Source organism: Asterias amurensis, chromosome 7 (genome assembly GCF_032118995.1).
Source record: "Asterias amurensis chromosome 7, ASM3211899v1".
Taxonomy (NCBI): Eukaryota; Metazoa; Echinodermata; class Asteroidea; order Forcipulatida; family Asteriidae; genus Asterias; species Asterias amurensis.
The window spans coordinates 14,044,764-14,063,222 of NC_092654.1; the positions used below are offsets into that span (position 1 = coordinate 14,044,764).

The window sequence follows — 18,459 nt, forward strand, 5'->3', positions numbered from 1 at the left end:
GTTATTGTTATTGTTATTGTTATTGTTATTGTTATTGTTATTGTTATTGTTATTGTTATTGTTATTGTTATTGTTATTGTTATTGTTATTGTTATTGTTATTGTTATAATAATAACACACATCGGTGTAAAACCAAAATTATTATTACCGGTAGTACAAATACTTAATAAAACGAAGAAATCGTATACCAACAGCAAATTAATGTTTACCGATCGGTTTTGTTTATTATTAACAGAGAAATCCACAACAAAACTGTAGTTTTATGTTTTATGAATTTAAGTGCAATGCTTCATCATAATATAATATAGGCATAATGTAAAATTATTGGGGGAAAAGCGAGTAAATTGTTGCGCCTCAAAAAATCATTGCCATTTGCTTTCGCGTGATGTATAAACCGGATTTCAGTGAAAAGTACTTTAATATAAGTGAACAGTACTTGAATATAAATGTTAAATACCAATATAAAATAGTTGAAAGAACCAGTATAACTATTTTACGAAACAAATTTTAGAAACATTGTTTAAAAAAACCAACAACAAAAAAACAAGAAAAGCATAAAGAAATAGTACAGTAAGACCCCAAGGGGTGTTGTGGCCGAGTGTTCTAGGCGCCGAACTGAAGTTCTGTATTACTTTGCAGAATAATGGTTTCGAATCCGGGCTTTGTGTTAATGAGCAAGGCACAGCCCTGACACTTCACGGCGGAGGCTAATGAAGGCGATTGCCTCCATGTCCCCCTGGTCATTGCCTTGGTGCCCTGGAAAATGCTCTGGTAAAAATGTACAATTTCCTCAAATAGGTTACCCTTTACCAAGTAGAAAATGCGTTGGTGCCCTCGCTCTTTTAAAAACGAAGTATATGAAGGCACTTTGTCATAATTGCTTTTCTCTACTTACGAGTACAAATTATTGGTACAGGCGAGATCAGGGGAGTAACCGGAGATGTACTGACATCCTTACCTGGGGGAATATGATTAAATGTATACAAGGAAACCGGAAATAAACACCAGCCTGATTGGTTCCATATTATATTCAACTTAACTTTTAACTTACAGTAAGAACACAATGAGTGTTAGTACCGTAGTCCATAAACTTGGAATGTGCTATACCATACGGTACTAGTTGCAGCCAACATCAATAATTCAACTTTGGAAAAATAGTTACAAAATCTCTTTTCATGGATCGCACATTGTGGATTAACATTGTATTCATATTGATTGAGGAAATGGAAATAAATGTTGTACTGAACTGAACTGAACACATTTTGCTTGGTGTCATACTGCATGACAAGCACCGTGATATTATTAGTTAATTACAATGTGCGTGTATTTTATTATTGGCCTTAAGTTTGTGATGTGCTGTAAAGCTATTTTTGAAATGCTTTATTTTTTCTCAAGCGATGCCTTTAATATAGTGTATAATTTGACAAACAATATTGTTTATACAAAATTCTCAATTAGATAATGACAATGTTTTCAGTTCGACGTCGTTGCAGCACTTTATCGAGAATGGTCATTACATAACAAATTCACTCGCACTAATCCACTTGTCATCGTCCGCTAGAATCCTTGCGTATGACGTCACAAGCTCAAATATGCCCCCACTTCAAAGGATGACCAGTCATTGGCTGAGAGTTATGCACGGCACGTACACATTTCCATTGTTTGACTCCGGTGGTGATGGTGACCAATAGAGGGGGTATACTCTAGACTGGTCCGCTGTCTTTATCCACAAGAACAGACAGGTATTGGCTTTAAATGTTTACCATTGACGTCAGATTTAACTGCGAATCTCCACGACCGTGAAGGTCATGTAAAATAAAATTGGTCAAAAGTGATTATGGACGTTGGCTGAAAGCGAACCTCTGGCGTAATTCACGAGCCTCAAAATTTGACGTCAGATGTTCAGGCAATTTCATCTGCCTCATTTTGCCTCAGTGGTAGTCTTTTGAGAGTGTGACTGTGACGTCATATGCAAATTAGTCTAATACATTCACATGTCTGGGGTTCTATTCGGTGTCAATCCATCGGTACCATTGGCCAGCATTGCCTTCAACGAACGCGGGACAGAGAAACCAAATAGATCCATGTCGATGACGTAACGGGCGAGTAAGGCTCGAATGTCGTCGGGCGGCAGGTCCGAGAAATAGCTTGTGATGTGCGCCTCGTCGGAACTGTTGGTTGGATTGGTGGATTGCGGATATGATACCTTGCCGTCCATTCCCGCTGCCTGTAGTGTAAAGTTAGCGTCCTCGTGCAGTGACGAGAACTTGCCGATGATGTCATAATTGATCATGCACGGTTGGCACATCTTATACATGTCGCTCCAGTGTTCTGTCGGTCCGTCGTTGCTGAATATGTTTTTAGAATCCCCAATGTACCGTACAAACTGACCGAAGGTTACGTTCAGTGTTCCATCTGGTCGCAAGGGGACCTTCTTCGTGGAGCCGTACGAAGCGATCTTCGGCCCGAAGTTCTTCCTGAAGATGGTGCTGGAGCCGTAGTTTTTCTGGAACTTGTCCCGGAAACCTGAGAGGATTCTCTCCAGCGGGTGCCGCACGAAGACGAATTTGGTGTAGTTTTCCAATCGCTCCGTTGCTTCTTCTAGCGAGTACGAAGAGAGGGGTTTGATGAACTTGGATGTTAGGGTATGCGACTGTGATTGACCAATCAGTTTGGTATCATTGTAGACCCCCTTCAGAACAAGGAGGATACGCTTCCAGTTGGTGCATCCTACCTTTGGGATATAACAGTACATCAACTTGTGCGAGTCTAGCACCAGCAGGTGGCCTAATCTCTGCAGGGATTTGGTGTTCAGCTTGTGTTTGAGACGCTGTCCAATGGTTGTATTTGTGTATGCGTTGCATGTTGCAGAGACTTGCTCTTTTCTGGCTAGTTGCTCACGAAGCCATTTGCACGATGCATCACACGGAACCTGGTGGGAACAAAAACAAGGGACAAAAAAGGGGATTAATTAAAACATCCTTCACCTAGCTCTAATATTAGACACATTTTAGAATCCCACTTTGTATAAAGTATATCCACCATTTTATTAATGGCCTAATCTCTGACACGCAAGCTTGTATACGGGTACGCCTGCAACCGGGGACCCTATATAATATATTCCCCTTTTGTTATTGGTCCTCGGTTGGAATGTGTATACCTACTCAAACAAACACAAACAAAAGGAAAGCGCGCCCTCTCTCGGGTTATCGCTTTTAACATTGAGATAGTAACGTCTTGGACCAAGACTAACACACATCCAAAAGCAAGCCATGGATGAGAGATCCATGACATTGATGTGTTTGATTAAAAAAAAAATACAACAAAACAAACCTCATTAGAAAAAGCAATGATGCGTCGCGTGACATCATGCATCACTTTGTCATTACTCGACCCCTCGTTGGTTATGGATGACTTGGTGAGAAAATGAGAACGTTGGGGAGGTACGTGACAGAATATGACACGTGAGAAAAGTCACCGTGGTCCAGACGTTAAGACGCATTGAACCCACCCTAAGCAAGGACGAGTAACCCATCCTTCTGGTTCTTGCTCTATTTATGCTCGTCTTATACCTCGAGATAAGAGTTAACTGACGTTTCGTGAAATCTGTTGCGGCACTTGCAATTTTGAGGTTGTTTGTTTGAATCCTACTAATGGCTGATTTCACAATGACTATCTATAGCCTAGTAAGTAGATTGTTATCTTATGAATTGCAATTTTTTTATTTGTTCCATTCATAATCGTAGATGTTAAACCACTATTTGTAAGAGAGAGATTTGCTAATGCAAGCTTAGTGTTTACGTCCCCTTATGTGCGTTTCCGAGTTCCCATGACGGGAAAATCAAACAAACAAATTAGCGAACAAGTTTGCCTTGTTTTGATATGGTTTTCACAACAAATCCCCCCCCCCCCCGCCCTTTTTCCGTCTTTGTTTTATTTGTAAAGCAATGCAAACTCGGATTTTTACAGGACAATCAGACAGGCGGGAACATTCTAAAAAGATGTTTGAAAACTAAATAAAGCAGGTTTACCCATGCATGAAATTTAATGTCCGATCAACCCCCAGCAGGTAAAAAACAAATTGAATGAACACTGCAATACTTTTACACGTGAATGCATCTTTTAAGACAAAGAATGATACAAGAGTTAAATGAATGATTGACGTTCTGCATGACCTTTCAATTTCAATCTAAAATTGAATAATTTGAGCATTAAATTGAATGAAAGCTCCGTGAAATTAGGCGGTGAAGCCTGGTTTATACTGAGTATATATGACTGAAGCAACATTAAGCCAGCATTGAGTTCAGGCAAATACTGAATTTAATGGGAGTCAAGTACCTCATTTACGAACAGACGACTGGCAGCCAATCGAAACGCAGAGCCCTCATTCATCAATCCACCATCCAATTGACCTGAACAGAAAGAAATGAAACATACATTTTAATCAGTTTGCAATCCATACGGAACACACATTGATCGTGATGTAAACACCCCACTCATGTTTCAATAATTTATCGCCATGATTTTTTTCTAGACGTCTACAAAAAAAGTCCACACCATTCCAACCATTTTATATAAAATTAAATAAAATAAAATAATGTCTTTCCCAGCAAATACTACAGGCAGTATAGGCCTAAGGAGTTGGCAGCATTTCCTTTGGTAAACTCAACTGTGTGTTAGATTAAGTTAAAAGCACTGATAAGAACGTTTTCAAAGACCAGTCCAGTATTCTCACTTGGTGGATCCCAACATATGCATAAAATAACAAACCTGTGGAAAAGTTTTACTCAATATTTGAGTGAGAAATTATCCCTTTTTTTCTCTAAAAAAAATACGTTACTATAGTACTTTAGAGGGAGCCGTTTCTCACAATCTTTTATACTATCAGCAGCTCTCCGTTGCTCGTTGCCAAGTAAGTTTGTTTGCTAACAACTATTTTGAGTAATTACGGTGTTCAGTGTTTACGTGTATGTTATTCGGAAATGTACTTCCTTCGGAAATGGAGCTGGTGTCAGTGTGGCTGGCATTTAGATTCCATGGTTGTGGTATGGCCTTGACATAGAGTTATGAGTTCATGGGTCATGAGGATTGGATCCTTGTTTATTTCAGAATACAGTAGTTGTGGGACTGCTGCTAATACGATACAGACTATTACAGTCAATCCACGTTTATACAGAACACAGTTATACGGAACACTAATATAAATAGGTTCTGCTTGTAAGAAATACATTGTAAGTCCCAGATCTCATTTCGGCTTTGTGATTCGTTGTCCTCTTTACAAAATGTTAATTTTACAAATAAGTAATTTGGCCATTCACAACGATGTTGCTCTAAGCCTCTATACACTCTGAAGTCCCAAATCTCATTTCTGCTTTGTGTTTCGCTGTCCTCTAAATAACAATGTTAATTTTACAAAAGAAGTAATTTGGCAATTCCCAACGATGTTACTCTAAGCCTCTATACACTCTGAAGTCCCAAATCTCATTTCTGCTTTGTGTTTCGCTGTCCTCTAAATAACAATGTTATTTTACAAAAGAAGTAATTTGGCAATTCCCAACGATGTTACTCTAAGCCTCTATACACTCTGAAGTCCCAAATCTCATTTTCTGCTTTGTGTTTCGCTGTCCTATTAACAATGTTAATTTTACAAATAAGTAATTTGGCAATTCCCAACGATGTTGCTCTAAGCCTCTATACACTCTGAAGTCCCAAATCTCATTTTCGGCTTTGTGTTTCGCTGTCCTCTAAATAACAATGTTAATTTTACAAAAGAAGTAATTTGGCAATTCCCATTGATGTTGCTCTAAGCCTCTATACACTCTGAAGTCCCAAATCTCATTTTCTGCTTTGTGTTTCGCTGTCCTATTAACAATGTTAATTTTACAAATAAGTAATTTGGCAATTCCCAACGATGTTGCTCTAAGCATCATACACTCTGAAGTCCCACATATCATTTCTGCTTTGTGTTTCGCTGTCCTCTTTATAACAATGTTAATTTTACAAAGAAGTAATTTGGCAATTCCCAACGATGTTACTCTAAGCCTCTATACACTCTGAAGTCCCAAATCTCATTTTCTGCTTTGTGTTTCGCTGTCCTATTTATAACAATGTTAATTTTACAAATAAGTAATTTGGCAATTCCCAACGATGTTGCTCTAAGCTAAGCCCTCATACACATTGAAGTCCCACATATCATTTCTGCTTTGTGTTTCGCTGTCCTCTTTATAACAATGTGAATTTTACAAAGAGGTAATTTGGCAATTCCCATTGATGTTGCTCTAAGCCTCTATACACTCTGAAGTCCCAAATCTCATTACTGTGTTTCTTTAGTTTTGCTACCATGTTATAACAATGTTCATGATATACAGAGAACATTTGGCAAGTCCCAGAGAGACCTTGTTATAGAACACTTGAGTCTACTGTAGAAGGCTAGACCAGCTATAAACATGCCAAAATGCAACGTGATTTATGTGGCCGATCCTATCGTGACACACCTCAAAGAAAACTCATATTTAAGTTGGCAACATTGGGTCAGTTTAGTTTATTATAGTGGTGCAAAAGGGAAACCCCGAACCGTGAGGTCACAGGGCCACTAAACTGAGCCCCTTGATCACACATTAGAAAAAAACAAACAGACAGAGACAACAGGAACAATGCAAAAACAACGGGTTAGGTCGACCCCAACCCCTACCACCCTCCCCGCTAAACAACCATTTCCTTCAAGTTATTGTGTTTCTCTCTTGGATAAATTATAGCAAACATGTGCGGTGTGTGAGCTCCTTAACACCAAGGGCCCCAACAAAGTCCTAAACTAAATCATAAACACATAAGGATTTAGAAGGATTTGGGATAGTATGTTCATTTACAATAAGGAGAAGGATATTGAAAGATTTGGGGTGGATTTCACAAAGAGTTAGGACTAGTCTTATCTTGAGTTAGGACGAGTTACTAGTCCTAACTTAGGACTAGCTGTACGTTTTTGATATCTCTTAGGACTAGTCCTAAGTTAGGACTAGTCCTAACTCTTTGTGAAATCGACCCCTGGACACTTAAGGTTTACGACAACTTCAAAATGAAGGATATTGAAGGATTTGGGCAGTATGTTTCTGAAGGGTTTGGTCTGTTAGGGTTAATGCACTTCTTTTGCCCTGTTTGAATTTGCTATATGCTTTATTTGGCACTCGTATTTGTACGAAAATGTGGTTCAAATAGCAATTTTAATACGAGTCAGTTGGGTTGAGATCATTTTGTTTCGCTCTCGTGACATTGATAATTGCCTTCCGGCTTCACTATCACCAGTAAGGTGTCAAAACCATCATTATCTATCAAGCACTATCTGAAAACCAGACTATATAAACACAAGACAAATATCAAGTGGAAAAGTATGTATATGTCCTATACACTATACATACAGTACGCAATTGTTTCTTAAAAGCCATTTCTCAATACTTTCTCTTACAGTAACGTTTTGTTGTTGTTTTTGGTGTTGAATTGTTTCAAGTTGAAGGGATGCTGTCCACCACATGCTGAGTATCGTCTGTGTGTTTCTCTTTGGCTGAACTTTCATGCAAACTATGTAAAAAAAACAATAAAAAAAACCATGTCATTTAAACGGTGCCCGTATTACATAAAAACCGCCAGCGTTGCAATGTTTATGTTCTGGACAATTGTTGTGCAGTATACTATAATTATTAACTATTTAATAATTGAAAATTGGGTGAACCGGCTAGGCAGGCGAGACATGTTTTGAAATGAATCATGATTTGAACTTCGGTTGGATAAGGTATTTTTCTGCATGATCGTTAACAAGGTGTTTCCGGCGTATACAATGAAATTTGTTGGCAACATTTCAATCAGATTTAAAACCAACAGTTGTCATGTAGTACAGTCTGTGCCGCAACACGGAAATCGGAAGTGATGTCCCGTACCCGATGCATGCTGTAGATGGCACTGCTATCACTATAGTTCACAAAAACGCAATGTGACATTGAACTTCAGCGCTTGTGCCATTTGAATAACCTTCCCTTCATTGATGTTTGATGTTTAACCTCACACTGTCAGTGTCAATGTCAATAAGCTTCTGCTCACGTTTATTACATAGAGCAAGGACTGGTTCACACTCGAAAACAGCTTAGGTTGGTAAAACTATGGAGGTAGAAATAAGAAAACCCAAGTACTGTATGCCCGTTGACGTGTTAAAGACACTGGACACCTTTGGTAAAGACTTTTTATAGCTCCATGGTAAAGACCAGTCTTCTCACTTGGAATATCTCAACATATGCATGAACTTACCAGTGAAAATTTTAGCTCAGTTGGTCGTCGAAGTTGCGAGATAATAATGGAAGAAAAAACACCCTTGTCACACGAGGTCTCGAAATCAAATTCGTGGAAAATTATTTCTTTTTCGAAAACTACGTCACTCCAGAGGGAGCCTTTTCTCACAATGTTTTATATTATCAACCTCTCCCCATTACTCTTTACGAAGTAAGGTTTTATGCTAATAATTATTTTGAGCAATTACCAATAGCGTCCATTGCCTTTGGCTTTCAATCATGCGAACAAAGTTGGTTCTACAAAATGTCGGACGTAGTTCACGAAGTAAAAGATAGCCACACCGGATAATTCGAGGGGGATTTTGAGGGAATCATTGTATTTTGGGGCATCAGGTTGGCAAAGTGGATTCTTTCCTTGCCTTTCACCTATGTAGACCCCGGTTCGAATCCCACCAATGGCCGGAATTTTGCATTTGTGGGTTGGGTTTTCAGTCCCTATCTGATTGCGTGGGTTTTCCCCATTTGGGGGGTTTCGTCCCACATCTAAAACTGAACATTTCTTCTTGTTTCCTACACATCCTGTCATTAATGCTAATCGTGCTGTTGGGTGTGTAATCAATAATTAAAAATAAAGATACTGTTAAAACATCCTCCTGACCAGTTCATTGTATAAATGTGTTGTCAGCCCAAAGTGTCGAATCCGAAAGCAATGTTTCCCTTGAAAGTGTGTATTTTTGTTCGTGGTGTAATTTCATGACTGAAACAAATTTCTGACTCGACACCAAATGGCGGACCGTATGGTGGTTGTGTTTCCAACCAGAGGCAAATTTATGTTATTATAGAACACGCTGTAGGACTCTGTCGTTGCAGGACGAGGAGCTAGAATTCTTAAGTGCACAAATGTTGAGAGATTTTATGGCAGTGTGCCACCATAATTTATCTACTCTACCAAAACAATTTGTATACATTCCGTTCATGTATAATACGGGATGCACCGTTACAGCTAAAAAAGACAAGTTTGTTTTTTCAAGAGCTTTGTACAGAATGCCACAGCTGTTTTACATTATGGCCATGTCATTTTAAATGAGAATAGGGAAAAACATAATTAAAAACATTAATTAAAAACATTTATTAATAATAAACTGACACATTGATTTGTTTGTACCAATTTTTTAAACCACAGACAGACGCTCGGCTGCATTCTGAGCCTTAGCAGGTAAATTGTTCATCTAGCAGTATCAAACTGTTGTTATATTGACGTCGGGCCGTAGTAAACAGTTGCACTTGCAGTTGTGTTCCTGTGAACGAAGTTTGACTTGCTGTCTGAGGTCATAGGTCATGGTTCTAAGAATCTCATGGGAGGGTTGGGTTTCTGGTTGTGAACGCTCTACAGTCCCACGTGACATACCGTCTTGTCACCATCTGGCCTACACTCCCTCGCAAGGGCATTTGGTACGTGTCCTCCATGTTTGATTACAGTTACACTTACAGGGATTGAAGCTGTCATGGTTTTTGTCTTACACCGCTGTAGCGAGGGGTTTTGTTCTGCAATAATGCAAATTTCTCCTTTAGATTAGACTACGTTATTAATAACGCTATTTATGCACAGGGAAATAAAGAATTCCATGTTATTATTACAATGCCCACTACACACACCCCCATTGGAAGATTTGAGTGTCACAATAATACACGGGCCGCTGTCAACATAAGCTGGCATTATTATGTTAATATTTCCATTTTAATATGTTCATTGTCATGAGACATGATCACCAACAAACTGACAACAAGATGACGAGAGGAAGATGTCATTGATAGATGCATCTAAACTTGACATTGTCGTCCGCGACAGACGTCTGCCAACTACTACTACTAGTTCCATTGTCATATCCACATCATGCCCGATATCCTATGCTGGACCATGCCAAACGTCCTAGTTAGAGGGGTGTATCAAGAGGGGTAAATGAGTTGCAGAGATGAGGGAGGGGCAAAACTTTAATAGCATCCAAAATGTGTATTATCAAATGCCAAAGGATGAAACCAAAATCAAACTTGTTTAAATTTAAGTAAACAAAATAATACGCTTAGATTAACCTATAGGTAATATCTATCCATGTTTGTATACAAAAGCTTACTTAGAATAGATACAAAAAAGTGTTTAACAAAATGCAAAACGTAGAGGATTATTTCGAAAAGGGGAAGAAAGCCTGAACTCCATTTGTCATTGCCCAATGTACTTGGATGTACACAAAATAATGCGCGAGCCGCGGGAGGGGGGCAAAACTTTGCTAGCATCCAAAATTTGTATTATCAAATGCCAAAGGATGAAACCAAAATCAAACTTACTAAGTTTAAGTAAACAAATACGCTTAGATTAACCTATAAGTAATAATATCTGTACATGTTTGTATACAACAGCATACTTAGAATAGATACAAAAACAGTTTTTAACAAAATGCAAAACATACGGGTCCCCTGGTGTATCATGTTCAATTAACTAAAACCTCCGGATCCCAACACCCATCGATACTAATACAAATGTGCATGTACATGTACATACAAGAACTCAGTACAGCCACAACTTGGATTATATTGAGCTGTAATACTTACAGCACTCACATGTCTAAAACAATAACAACCAACATACATTAACTGTCTCCATTAGAAGATAGAGTTGAAAAGGAATCATTCAGCCCAACGAGCGGAAGTGCCATCCGTCTAGATTAGATTTATTGAGATACTAATATACGATGACTAGATAATGAAAGTGGGACGATCCCTTTGTTAAATAATTATTATTTTTCCTAGGACGCAGACATCCTGAAAGTATACTTCCCCAAAGATCACATATAAGGCAGGGTGCAATTCAGTTGTCATGCTGAATAAACCTCAGACCTGAATGATTCGTTTCTGTGAGGACAAAGGCACCAAGGCATTTTCTCCTTGGTGTGGGCACTTTATGCAGCAATTGCGATTGCCTCCATGCCCCTTACGTCAATGTCTTGGTGCACTTGAAATGCTCCTCATTTATAGGGTGCCCCTTTACCCATGAGAAAATGCCTTGGTGCCCTTGCCCTTCCAGAGATGAAACATCAACCCTGAGAAAGAATAGGTGTACCCTGCCTTTAAAGCCATTCGTAACCTGAAGACCAGCATCCATTACACACTTCATGTGACCCAACATGAAATAACAAACGTGTGAAATGTCATACTCAATCAGTCACGAGAAAATCGTGTTGGACGGCGGTAACAACAAATGTTTTCAGACATCGTTTTTTCGACTTGATGGTCAAAGCTAATTTGTTTTATATTGATTTCTTTAAAATTTCAGGCAAAAAGATATTAGAAATGTTTTCATCCATTATCATACTTGTTATATCATGTAAGTAATGAGTAAATCTATCAACTGTAAGCTGTGTATTTTCATTATGTCCTTCGGTACACCCTTTAATGAGCACGACATCTTCAAAAAGCACAGCGTCCCTGTTTTTGACATTTAATTCAATTATCAACCAGACAATTTAATTTGAACTGTCTGCCGTTTTTCCAGAGGTAATTCACGAGTGCCAATTTGATCACCAATATTGTGCTTGTTCTTTCCCTTCTTCATGTCATCATTACGGTTTGGTTTTATAAACATATCTCTGTATAACTATGAAACAAATATTTGCTTTTATTTTTGTTTATTTATTTACATATTTTTATTTAATTTTTGAAAAGTATTTAACTGTCCTCCGTCCGGTTTCCCTCCATCCTACAATCTAGACCATTTTAAAGACAGTGGTAATTATTGGTAATTGCCAAAGACAAGTCTTCTCACTTTGCGTTTCTCAACATTATGCATAAAATAACAAGCACCCTTGTCACAGAGTCGGCGCTTTCAAAAACAGAGAGGTAAAAAACCGAGAGGTAAAAAAATAAAAGGTATACTTTGCCTTAAAAAGTGGAGCATCAATTCACACGGTCAGCTCCCAGCCTTAAATATTTATTTTCATCTTAAAATATTTCTTCTCCCCTGATCGTGTCACCAAGAGTTGCCTTTTTGGTATTGTTTCGGGCGATTTTGCACTAAAATATATATATATTTGATATAAGTTCTGGCAGATCTATAAGTATCTTGCGTCTGTGATCGCCACGAAGTCATACAGCACCTGTGCTGGATTGGAAGGGGTGTAACAGCTGATAAGAACTTGATCACATAGTATGAGTATCATTTTTTTTTCTTTCTTTTTTTCGACAAGGGCAATCCTGCCGCACGTGACTTGACGAAAGTGTAATATTATTGTTTGAGACATCCTTAACACATATCAGGCACACTGAAATATTAACGAGTGCAGACCACGACCAATTGGCGACTTAGTACGGTTCGCTGGGCCGAGACGGCCCGATGGTTTGTCTCCGATCTCTCTCTGCCTCCTCGATTGAGACTAATTATCTGTCTAGGGCATTGAGGAATAATATTAATATGTAAGACGATCATTTCAATGATTTGGGGTTTAACAACAAATCATTTAGAATTCACCCACAGTCAGTTTCCCTTGTAGGTTATTATTTGATAATTTTAATTATTAACCATATATATATTATGTATTATGTTTGTATACTGGACCGCGTCATTCAATTTAATTTCATGAATTGCATTACTAGATTAGGTTATTTAAAATTAGATTTGTATTTGTTCATTTATTTATTTGTTCATTGATAAAAAAAATATTTAAAAAATCAGCATAACAATCTTAGAGGAAATATTTGACTTTTGACTTGTAATTGTGTCACTGGATGTGGGCTATCAAGTAACTATCGTTTTCATTTAAAAACTATCTATACCTGAGTTGAAATAGAACGAACATTTTGATGTGACAACTACTTCCTTGTAACGTCCATGAAAACGAAATATCATTCTAAATGTTAAGTTGGTAGTAGGTTGGGTTTTTTTTATCGTGGGTGTTTCTTGCTTGCATGTACATGTACTACAGGCCCATATGCTTCGTTTTTGTAAAGGACAAAGGCACCAAGACATTTTCTCCTCGGTAACATGGTAAAATTGTAAACTTCTACTACAGCATTTTAAGGGCAACATTGGCATCGACCATGCAGGCGGCATTGTGCAAATCAAGTTTACTTACCAAACCCATCATTAAGAACAAATCCAGCCAAAAGAAAACCGGTTAACATCAGCGGCACAAAAGACGATCGGCGACGTTTTAAACGGCATTTGAGAATGTTCAGGGATCTTGAGTTAAGTTGCGATTGCAATGCCATCTTGACAGTGCAAAGTGTGGTCACACAGTGACAGCTAGCTATATAACCATAGAGCTAGGACTCTGTGCTATATCTAACGATTCGAACCGAGGAGATAGAAATACCTCCATGTTCGAACCTATAGCTAGTAGGCTAGTATAGGCCTTGTGTACTGTCACACAGTGACAGCTAGCTACATGTATATAACCATAGAGCTAGGACTCTGTGCTATAACTAACGATTCGAACCGTGGAGATAGAAATACCTCCATGTTCGAACCTATAGCTAGTAGGCTAGTATAGGCCTTGTGTACTGTGGTTCCCTGCCAAGCCAGCTCTTGTTAATAAAGTTAGCTCTATTAATGGATACAATGTTAAGAATGTACGCCATACTTCAGTACTAAATATTTCCCGTGGTTCGCAGTACTTATAGCGGAAAATAATTGTCTTGGTTTCCTAGCTCTTTGGTTTTACCATCACTAGTTGCATTGAGTATCGCAAATGGTTCAGCAGGTGCGTTATGTAATATTGGCAATTTAAGCAGGTGAGTTTATTGGTGATCGTTTGAGCATGTAGGTAGCTCCATGATTTGAGAGAATAGTTGAGAGAATAGTGAAAGCACCGCACTGCGTACACCAATTTTCTTATAAACAAACTCATTTGTCTCAGTGACGCTCCTCAACGGCCCCTTTGACCACACATACCACCAGAGTGTGCTCGGCAGACATTCGTATGAAAATATTTTAACTTCTACCTAGGCTGACCCCCGTGGGCTCCCGGTCTAAACACGGGAATTGCTATTGTTTCAAACCGCGCGTTCATTTTCGTCAACCTCTACCCCCTCGGGATCGAGATGAGGCAGACCCGTCATTGAGCTGCATCAACTGACTGAAGACGTTTCTCCCCATGGGAAGGAATACATGTCATGTCACCATAAATAATAGTCGGAAAATATAGTTAGTGGCTAGCACCTTGTACTTTTCGACCTTAAGTTTCAACGAGGGCTACCAATGACAACACAACATACGTGACTGGTGTAACCATGGATGTATAATGTAACCGTCCTTAGGTGTAAGATAAGCAATCAAGTGGGGGAGAGAAACGAGGTAGAGACAGCAGAAAGCCGATAGGAAAAGCAGGGGATGATTAGATGAGAGGGCAGGGGGGGGGGGCTCCATTTCACCATTTCACAAAGCACGATATATAAGAATCAGCTTTTAAGAATTTTACCTCCATGAGATGAGTTCAAGTGATTTGTATTGTGACACCACCACACTTACAAGCAATTAAGATTGGTATGCAAGTCAAGATAAACCATATTTATAGCTCCTTGTAAATTCAGCCATATATAGGGCACATCCATTTTCACCATGGCATTGCAAGCCAAACATTGATTATTGCCATAATATTAATAGTGATTATCAAACTTATCGACAAGATCTGACTGTGTATAAGATGATAAGACCGAAAACATGTTGTCCATCACTTACGAGTTATTTTTAAAATGTGTAAACAAGTATTCCGTGGAAGAAGGGCATGCCGTAGAGCGTTCATGTAATAACAAAATTGTAACACAAATGTTAAAAGGCGTTTTGACTAAAAATAAATATAACGTTTGGAGTTTAGATTGGGATATGGGGGGTCGATTTCACAAAGATAGTCCCAAACTTAAATGGGGGTGCACAATGTTAAATATGGCTCAATTAACAGTGTTCTCAGCCTACTTTTTATTTCAATTTTTGTCTGTAAATTTAAAAATGGTTGTTACTTAGCCTCTGTGATTCGATGACGGTTTTTTCTTCTTCAATAAACCATGTTATGTACGTTTCTGACTGAGGAAGTCATGGGACTCTTTATGGGTTAATAGGACTAAGGACGAGTTACTCGAGGACGAGTATCAACTCGTCCCGACTCGAGCTAAGACTAGTCTTAACTCTTTGTGAATTCATGTTGAAAGCCACCCAGGAGTAGGCCTGCCCCATTGCTATGTCATTGTGCCAATCCCTCTCGATACTATATCGCCGGCATAAACCTCATGTAAAACAATGACTATTCTGATTTTAAAAAAATCAAATCAAACATGTATTGCTTGTCATCGATTGATGGGAAGGAGGTTGTCCCTTTAAAGGCGGTGGACACTATTGGTAATTACTCAAAATATTTATTAGCATGAAACCTTTCTTGGTGACGAGTAATGGGGAGAGGTTGATGGTATAAAACATTGTGAGAAACGGCTCCCTTTGAAGTGCCATAGTTTTCGAGAAAGAAGTAATTTTCCACGAATTTGATTTTGAGACCTCAGATTTAGAACTTGAGGTCTCGAAATCAACCATCTAAACGCACACAACTTCGTGTGACAAGGGTGTTTTTTCTTTCATTATCTCGCAAGTTTGACGACCAATTGAGCTCAAATTTTCACAGGTTTGTTATTTTATGCATATGTTGAGATACACTAACTGTGAAGGCTAGTCCTTGACAATTACCAATAGTGTCCACTGCCTTTAACAAAATGACGAGCATTCACTAAAAACAAACAGCAACCACACGATGTTTTTAACCCGGGGGAGGTTGGACCAATAGTGGGTGTTTGATGGGTCACACAAGCTGAACAGTTGTCGGCTTTTACATAGCGCATTGAGCTTTATAATAAGGTGAGACTGGTAAAATGGTTGTTTGAGCTTTCATGTGGTGACACAACAGATGTGTTTGTATTTTGGCACCACTAAGTCAAAAAGTCAACATATAGTTTGTGTATGCTGTCACTTCCTGCACAAAATCATGCTCGAACCGACATGAGTTATTTCAGCATAATGGTTACCTTTGATATTGATGTATGGTATCTACTTTGTATACACCAATCTGTTGTTTACTCCCACCTGTTGTTTATTTAACATTTAAAAGTGTTAAAATTAATCCTTGAATATGGTAATAACATAGTACAAAGACCAAAGTGTGGAATGGGAGTCCCCCACCTCCAACCTCAATTTTATGGATACCATGGAGCAATAAACTGACCCCATCGCCCAATAAACATCTCAAAATCTTCCTCGGATTCCTGGAACAGGATGATGGGAGGGGTAGTGTCGTCGTTGTATGGTGTAACCAAGCCAAGAGGAACCCATTTATTCCTCCATGCTTCCACCCCACCCAAATGCACAAGAAAATTAATGTTTTTCAGCTTGATGTCATTTCCTCGGCCTCTCTTACCCCCAAACTAAAATATCTTACTATGGGAGATGGGGTGTGCCACAAATTATAATACTATAATTAATGATTGACGTAGATTTTATTGCCAACGGAACTATTTCTCTCGACTCTTTATATGTTCTGGGCAAATTCGGCTAGCTACTTTGTTTGTTCATGGAGGAATAAATTAGATGGTTTGTTGTATCATGGAGGAAGGCATTGTATGGATGGCAACCGTCCGTTTTTAATCGTCATGGAGCTAGGTTGTGTAGTACCTCCATGGATTGTTGGTATTTTGATGTAGTGGCAACTATACGTGTAACCATGGAGTAATAAAAAGAAACGTACCTTAAAACAAAACATCAAAACATCAGTATCGTTTTTAGTTTTTTTTTTTTTTATCGTGAATGTTTCTCATGCATGCATGCGTTTGCTTTTCTTTCCCCTTAAAAGTACTAAACGATGGAAGTAAATTTTACTTACCAAACTCGTGAAATACAAATCCAGCCAAAAGGAAACTGGTTAACATCAGCAGAACAAAAGACGATCGTCGATGTTTAAAACGGCACTTCAGAAAGTTTAGTGATAGTTCCGATTGCGATGCCATCTTTACAGTGCAAAATGTGGTCACACACAAGCTACCTACATAACATAAACCTAGCTATATAGGCCATGTCATTAGCCAGCTCTGCAGTACAGTACCAGGATACCACTTAATCAGCACAACTGGCAGCCAGCCACACGCGCATTATAATGATGAGGTTGTGGGAAACTGTTTACGTCTGTCTCTGCACGGACCTCTCGCAGTGCGGTGTTTATCGCTCTACACGTGATACACACACCGACCCATAGGCATCCCTTAACCCAGTCGGATACCGAGGGGTCAGTTCGGTGTATAGATCAAGGTCTTGCTCAATGACTATATAGAATGCCTATGTTTTAGCATGGAGGTATAGGAAGTTATATGTTTTAAACATGGAGCAATTTTTGCTCTATTGTTTATAATAAAAGTATGTTCCTTCATTTTTCTCGAATCGAGAGAGATCGGCTGTCAATAGCTTCTAGTTTGTCTGCTCAGAACTAAGGTCCGTGGTGCCATTTGTATTTATGTCGTAAATCTGCTTTTGCATAGTCTGGAGCTCCCGCTATAGGAGTTTATGGATCAAGAGTGGTCTTCAAAGAATGTATTCGGCGAATAGGCCTAGAAACATTTATTTTCTAAGTGAACATTTTATTATTTGTTTTCATGTGGGTTGGCTGTTTTCAAGTGTATATTTAAAAAGCACCGGGCATTTTTTTTTTCATTTGAAGGGAGACACCTTTAGTAATTGGCAAAGACCAGTATTCTCATTTGGTGAACTCATGATGTATCCCAACAGTATGAAACAACGAATCTCATGTGAAAATTTGGACTCGTCAAGAAAAACAACCTTGCTGCAAAAAAGGCTTCAGACGCTGAAGTAACACTTCAATGATAAATAACCCCTTTCTCAAATACAATGTTCTAAGCCGTTTCTCACAATGTTTTATATTCTATCAGCCATTGCTTATTATCAATGCAGTGGTAATAAGCAATTAGCCAAAAATCACTCAGTGCATTGAGTGGTTTTTGTTTGGCTAACAATTATTTTTTAGTAATTACCAATAGAGTCCAGTGTAAAAGGACCCTTTTAACATAACGTATATGAAATTGCCATTGCGGCCCTCTATTTCTACATCCATGGTTCCCTTGCTCTATGATGGTTCTAACTAAGCAGACGAGA

At 38.7% G+C, this 18,459-nt stretch overlaps 1 protein-coding gene across 2 annotated transcripts; it reads right to left on the minus strand.

The window, feature by feature from the left end:
* Positions 1-198: 198 nt before the first annotated feature.
* On the minus strand, positions 199-17,447 carry LOC139940041 (carbohydrate sulfotransferase 11-like). 2 transcript variants are annotated; one of them, XM_071936239.1, is made up of 4 exons: positions 17,180-17,300; positions 7,460-7,572; positions 4,339-4,412; positions 199-2,932 (listed from the first exon to the last, which is right to left on the minus strand). In XM_071936239.1, exons 3-4 carry the CDS (start codon positions 4,390-4,392, stop codon positions 1,991-1,993), a joined length of 996 nt encoding a protein of 331 aa, XP_071792340.1. In that variant the 5' UTR covers positions 4,393-4,412; positions 7,460-7,572; positions 17,180-17,300; the 3' UTR covers positions 199-1,990. The 2 variants fall into 2 exon arrangements, with proteins under 2 accessions (XP_071792340.1, XP_071792339.1); XM_071936238.1 differs by lacking the exon at positions 7,460-7,572 and having other exon boundaries at positions 17,180-17,447.
* Between the last annotated feature and the right edge of the window lie 1,012 nt (positions 17,448-18,459).